At 34.4% G+C, this 7,500-nt stretch overlaps 1 protein-coding gene across 1 annotated transcript in view; it reads right to left on the reverse strand.

The window, feature by feature from the left end:
• LOC144966752 (ovostatin-like) overlaps positions 1 to 7,500 on the reverse strand; it is a 21,916-nt gene that overhangs the window by 3,923 nt on the left and 10,493 nt on the right. Inside the window, exons 6-10 of the mRNA XM_078903528.1 lie at positions 5,532 to 5,708; positions 2,834 to 3,156; positions 1,392 to 1,566; positions 742 to 956; positions 358 to 579 (exon numbers count right to left, since the gene is read on the reverse strand). Of these exons, the coding sequence (XP_078759654.1) occupies positions 358 to 579; positions 742 to 956; positions 1,392 to 1,566; positions 2,834 to 3,013 (792 nt within the window). The 5' untranslated portion in view covers positions 3,014 to 3,156; positions 5,532 to 5,708. The remainder of the gene's footprint in view (positions 1 to 357; positions 580 to 741; positions 957 to 1,391; positions 1,567 to 2,833; positions 3,157 to 5,531; positions 5,709 to 7,500) is intronic.

The following is a 7,500-nucleotide window of genomic DNA, read 5'->3' on the forward strand; positions in this document are numbered from 1 at the left end:
ACAAAGAGCATATTGTAAATGCCTGTAGTTGCTTGATATCATTGGTCTTTCATAAAGCTGAGCAACATTGATCATAGTCATTGTGGCAAACTTCTTATCTAACTGTAATTTGTATGTTGGGACAACAAACGCACAAAAAAAAAAAGAAAACAATAATGAAGCTCAAAAATTGACGCGTACTGTATGGGTTAAAAATAGTTCACATGACGTGAAATTTTATATTTTCTTAACCTGGCAAAAACTGGAATTTCTCATCTGTGGTCATTTTAACATTAATTCTAATTGTTCGACACATGTTTCATTGCGACATAATGGATACCACTTTCAGACAGTAAGTCACATATTTTTCCAACCTACTTGGACAAGTGCGCATCCCTGTCCCTCTGCCCAGATCCGAAGTCTTACAGGGACCTTCTTTATAGGGGTAGTCTGGACAAGAAGTTTTGTATTTTCCTCCTCAGATATCTGGAACACTTTCTCTACACTGTTCCCGCTGACACTGATGCTCATGTTGGTTGGATTATTTTCAAAGCCCAGGAGAGCAAATTCTGATAAAGCATTCAAACCCACAACAGTGTCCTGGAGAAAGAAACGTTAACATGAATGGGAGAAAGGTTGAAAATAATATTTTAAAAGCCTCTTGCTGAAAATTTCACATTTAGTTTGACAGTCTGCTGCATGGAATTAAATAGAGTTTGAATAATGTCTTTAATAGATCCATATATATCTAATGTATCGTACCTGAGTGGAGGCAAAACCACCAAGAGGATTTCTTTGACGTGATAGCCACATAGCAATTGGATGGGTGTGCCGTAAGGCTTTTTCTCCGTAGTAGTTGAGGTAGGCCAAAAGTGCATATGATGTCATTTCTACGTCAGCAGATGCAGCACTTTTGTAGTAGAGGGATTTGGATGAAGGAGGCGTTATACCATCGCGATTCCAAAATTTCAATGATCCTAGAAAAGAAATATGTAAACGGGTGACAGTGGCACATTTAAAAAAAAGTACAGGATGGAACCTCCTCACTTCTCACCCCCCCTTTCCCCAAGGTGTTACCTCTTCCAAAATGACTGAAAGAATGATCTTTTGATATTCTCTCTCTCTCTCTCTCTCTCTCTCTCTCTCTCTCTCTCTCTCTCTCTCTCTCTCTCTCTCTCACGATTATTTATAATTTCATCCTAAAGCATATGATAACTATAGATAATGATTAGTCCACCTTGTCAACCACTCTCACCTACGATCTGAGTGTACCACCATACAAGTCAAAAGTGAAGAAGACATTAGTCAACACTGAGAGAAATTGCCTGGATACAGACAAGAATATCAAGCATTTACAGCAAAGATTATTAAGAAAGAATATGCTGTAAATTTTAAGGGAAAACCAATATTACCTTCTCTCTTAGACTTTCTCTCAAGCGTCTTCATGATGTCCAATGAGGATTTGCTGAAAGGACTGTATAGTGTGTAGGCATAGGCAGCTACTGCCAAACTGTAGACATCTATTCTGCCTTCGTAGTAGTTTAAATAAAAGTCGATACACCAAAAACCATCAACTATCACATTTTCCTGCAGAAAATTAAAAATAATTATATTAATTGCCCGTACATTTAGGGATGGATAAACTTCAAACTGAAATTCTAAGTTACCAAGACGCTGAATGATACAATATTGAATGTACTGTCAGGAGTTGTTAATTAAGGAAAAAAATGAACATTATACTCATAGTATACTTGAAAGTATTGCTGCTGTTTTCTTCTTTACCATATAATAACAGTAGACTTGATATGCTTCATGAATTTACATCCTATTTGCCCGGGCACTAACTCCATTACTTCAATCAACAATACATTTATCATCCTTATATTTACTGTATCGTCATCATCATTATTACCACTCTTGCTTTCGATGTAAACCCTTGATCAAAGCATTTTCTAAAGCATTTGAAGTGATTTCTTACAAAATTGATTTATTTTTAGGTTAAAGAAACAGCGCTCTTTCTTTGTATTCGACTAATACAATAAAAGCAATGCTATGATCCTGTTTTCCAAACCATTTAAAAGGCATTACTTCAAATAAAGGTTAAATTCTATTGCATTATTACTTTTAAAAACAAAATAGTCACTTTGCATTTTGTAAATGATTTTAGTTTTTAATTCTGTTCTTATTGTAATAATAGAGCAAGAAATACATTTAGACCATGCACATGTCAGAATATAAAACGATACTTCATTGAATCTTATTCAGAAATGAGTGTGTCTCTGCTAGGTCCTGTCACGCCAAATGCTTGTATCATTAGAACAAGTCGCACTTTTTGTACTGGCACTCTTGCGATATTTGCCACAATGTATAAAGACAGAATTCTCTTTTACACCCGTGTTGGGAGGAGAAATGTCAGTAAAATCTCGATCCAAGTGAGCGAGATAAAATTTCTTTAACAAAATCATTGACCACTTCGTTGGTGCCTGACACTTTTACAAGACAATACGTAAAACCAAAATCAGCCATTTGACGAATTTAAAGGTGGCCAAAAACAACTTCAATATCTTTACGTAAGAAGGGCATAAATAAAAATACAACACACTTAAACCTGAATTTAATGTATACTTAACTTATAATGAGTGTCTAAAAACCTGCACTTGGATTAAGTATCTAACAAAATTTTCTCTTGAATTGGATGTCTAAAAATCTGCATTTTGGTTTGATTGTCTAGAAATGCCCTTGTATTCATTTTCTAAATAAACTTACAATAAATCGAAAGAGACAAAAAATTATATTAGAATTTAATGCCAAATTATGGACTTATTACTTGATTTGAGTGACTTGATTAACTTACACTTGAATTGACATTAGCGTACAGCAAGGCGATGAGCACATAGGATGTGAGTGCAATCGGAGGTCTTTTACTTCCAAGACCTCCCATCATGTATGAGGAAAGCACTTTGCCTGTTTCAAAAAAACAGCCGTTCTTTGATTGACTTCTCTTCAGGAACCTGACAGACTGTTCGATGTCCATGGGATCTATGTAGATGTAGGGCACTGCCTGAGCAAAAGATTTCCCCACGAATGCTGTGAGCCACACACTTCCTCTTTCATCGTCATTTCCAAAAGCACTAAATGATCCATCTTTGTGACGGTAATTCAGTTCTCTTTGCTAACCTAGACAAAATATTAAGGAAGGAACATGTAACAGCAAAAGAACAAGAAATTAAACTTTATTTCACCGGGTACGTGTATATATATATATATATATATATATATATATATATATTATATATATATATATATATATATATATATATATATGTCCTATAGCCCCAAAACGGTATTATATCGAGATGAATTATATGATAAAAATTGAATATATAACCGTAAGTAGGAAACTGGGGTTAGATATAAAATATGCTTTAATACAGGCATAGGGGTCCTGATAACTCAGTTGGTTGAGCACTGGCTTCACACTCAAAGGGACCAAGATCGATCACGGGTGAAGCCAAGATTTTTCCTGACCACTAGCTCAGTTGGTAGAGCACTTGTTTCACATGCAAAGAGACTAAGATTGATTCCAGGTGAATTCAATATTTTTTTTCTGACCCCCTGTTCACTAAGCAATGAATGGGTAGCTGAGTCTGTTTGGTCTTGTGGTAAGTACTTTGATAGGTTAGCGTCCTGTCTAGAGGGTAGCAAGCAATTGCTATTATTCATTTCATATTATAGAAACCACGATAAACTCCGATTTCATGAGTTTAATGAGTCTGTAGGAAGACAATATATACAGTTTTATGGAGTAAAACAATCTAAGATTTCACATCTCTTGTTATCCTTAGTTGAATATCAGTTTTAACATATTGTCCAACCCAACGTAATACAGGTTTGAGGAGGCAGGTCACATACTGTTTTGTGATTTAAATTAAAATTATCAGATAAGGATGTGTGATATAATAAATGACGAACAATGTCCTAATAAGATACTGCTCTGTGTGGCAACATAAGGAAATAAGAAGTTTCTCCTTCGAATTGACACAGGGCTAGGGGATTAACTAGCTGTCATCCATCACGTCAATAAGGCATTGTGTCGTGAATGAACTAGATGTAGATAATTGAGATAACAGATAAATTGATCAGAATGAGAACGTTTTACATTTTTGAAGTTGGAGAAACAAAATTCACTTTCTTCAGATGATGTATTTATCATAAGACTGGAATAACACAAAAGTCAGTCGAATTGCAACACAGCAAAATTTGAATGAGCTAGTTCAAGTTGACACACAGCATACTTGGTACTCTCCTAGTAGGAATCACAAATCACAACCCTTTGAAAAGTACTTTAGTTTAAAAAATACAAATATAGTCATTTAGTAAACATGAACTGCATTGTCTTAGAAATTATTTTAAAATTCAATAATGCAACAATTGTATTTCATTAATTGAAAACAAAGTTTATATCCAGCTAGCTATCAAATCTATTTTTATTGAAAAAGTCAGTCTTAAAAATGCAATTATGACTAGAAATTAAATTTTGACGTATCTTGAAGATCACACAATGCAACGTGTTTACCTTATCGATTAGAAAAGAGACAAGTAGAGCTTGATACAAAAAGGAATGCATGAATGCCATTTAGTTGTTACAATTTAAGCAGAAAAAGATTGGATCTATATAGTTATTACCTACGGTAAAACTCATATTTTACAATGTTTAATCACATTATGATAGAACAGCACGCATTCATCACAGAAAATAAAACATTTATCTAGCAATGCTAGTAGCATTTTTTGTACACAGTCATCTGTTTTACACAAGAGGAGTTTCGGCTTTTATGTCCATTTCCTATAGGACTAGAAAATTGTGCAAAACAACTTTCCTCAGGGCATACCGTGGAAGTGTCTTCATTCAAGTTAAAAGCCCGGTTCTTATTCCTAATGAGTCGCAACAGCATGTAACAGATAAATACTGCAGATGGCTGGGACATAAAGAAGATGCAACTGGATTGCCCCTTGCCTTCAGAAAATGTTGGATTTGGCCCCTGAGGGAGAAAAATGGTGCGGGATGTAACTCCTAAGGAACAGCAAGCAGACCTCCTGAAATTGAGAAAAACTGCCCAAGCCTTAGATGTCTCCTGGCACTAAGAGAGTTCAGGCTACAGTAAGGTAAAAGCTTGGGTCTAACCAAAGTTATGCGACACACTTAAATTAAGCAAGCTATATTATGTGCGGCTATGTGGTCTTGTGGTATGACACTCGCTTTCGGATCGGAAGGTCTTGGGTTCGAGCCTCACTCAGTGCATAGTTGATTTCTTGGAAAAGTCTCTTTACTCACAGTCTCTCACTACACTCGGGTGTAAAATGAGTACGTGGTCGTTTACAGCGTTGTCTCTGTCGAATAAGTTGTAATAACGTCTAACAGGTGTCCTGTCTCATTCTACATGTTACGTGTTGCTGTTGGTCAGGGATCCTTTGTAAATCGTTTTGAGCACGTTTCATGGATATTGCGCTATGTAAAATCTTTTTTTTTTAAACTGAAAACATGAAATTACCAATTTCCATGTACTTCACTGCATTGTCTCAAAGTTCTTCTGTCAAAAGACCCGTGCTTGAAAGATATTTCAGGACATATATGTTTGGAGTGAATTTAACCATATTCTGTTCTCCACATCCGGTTGGCAGTCTGACCAAATTATCCAAATTGGTTAATGCAGGTCCCATGAAGTCACCTATAGTAAAAAGAAAAAACAAACAAAAAATAAACAATAAAATACAACAACAAATTATTCTGTATTAAAAGTTATCAAGCATAATCCGTTAAATGCAAATGTCAAGTGTCATCAAAACAAAGATCAATTACTGTATACTTTACCTTTGTTAAGAGTTTGTGCAACATTCATTGTTTATTGGTCAAAAAGGAATTTTACTTGTTAGCCATCAAGGACAAATATCGATGTGGGCTAACAACAAACATTCACACAATAATAAACAGATTTGAAGCGCCCTTGCTGAATTTGGGGATCAATGACGGAAATTAGTCAACAGAATTAGAGAAGCTGCCGAAGTGACCCAGTAAGGTGATTAGGAATCGAATCGGCATTAAGTCATAAGATTTTGTTAAACCACATAGACACGTACACACACACACACATTCTAAGCATTTAGGTAAATGCTCACAACATCCGTCAGCCAATTGTAATGTGCCAACACACAACAATATGTGTAAACTTGAACGTTTATTGTTTGATTTATACATTTAGGCAAGAACTAATCATCAAAATGGCTGTCTAAAAAACAATAACAAAATGCTGAGTGACATTAATTTATATATATATATATATATATATATATATATATATATATATATACACATATATATATATAATATATATATATGTATATATATATATATGTATATATATATATATATATATATATATATATATATATATATATATATATATATATACATACATATATATCCTTTCTTTAAAAAATATAGCCTTGTGGAGAACATTGTGCTTATTTGAATCAATAAAAAAATTATACGGCACACAACTCTACTGAAAGATTTGAAAATTAGAAATGTATTTTTTACAGATAGATAAACAGATAACTTGATTTCCTTTTATAATTTAAAGTCAGTTTGAAAGTTCGTTGAGTGAAATAGATATAATAAAATACGTACCGACGACACTAACACTCTCAAAAACAACCAATTTCGACACTGTAAAAAGTTGTCAGTTTGGCGTTTTTACGCAAATCGTTGCATTCGAAATAATGTATTCACTTAATGTAAATGTTGCTGCTCGAAGCTCGAAGAAACAAATAATAATGTGAAATTGAATGTAAGCTTCAATTTAATTACAAAAACAGATCGAATGAACGTTTCGGGTTTCCCCTATATCAACAAAACAGGGTGAATGAAACACCACAGATGAATGAGAATGCCAGGATGGTCCCAGCTGCACTGACCATGACCTAAGAGTCTGCTCCACTGATGCTGTGGAGTGGGTTCGGTGTTGGAGCGACAAGCTTTGATGAGCTCAAATAAAATTATTTTTTGCCTTAAAGCAGATGATCATAAATTAATATTAATAGTATGGTCCGTTCCAAGTCCCATGCTCACGGAGTATCGCAAATTACTCCAAAGTTAGGAAATGTGGTGTGGTAAGTTTTTGCATGCAGCTTATATTTTAAGTGGCATTATGAATTTTAAATACCGACAGGGATAGATCTAACAGTTTTCTCGCAATGCTGAATTCCCTTGATCTTTTCGACGTTTACAAAAAAAATATGATTCAAACAGTAATGGTGTGGTGATTCTCTTTCTGGAAAATATTCACAACAAAGTTACATTCTTTAATGCTAGATTCTTTATACGTTTGTACAGTATAACTTTTTTAAGGTACCGCAGTTTTCAAATACAAGAGTTGCATAATTAAAATGACATAATTATTAATTTGACCTCTCTTCTCCGATTTCCTGGTTATAGGCAATATATTAATAGTATTGCTATGC

Source organism: Berghia stephanieae, chromosome 2, assembly GCF_034508935.2.
Source record: "Berghia stephanieae isolate SIO BIC M18660-M18661 chromosome 2, UCSD_Bste_1.3, whole genome shotgun sequence".
NCBI lineage: Eukaryota > Metazoa > Mollusca > Gastropoda > Nudibranchia > Aeolidiidae > Berghia > Berghia stephanieae.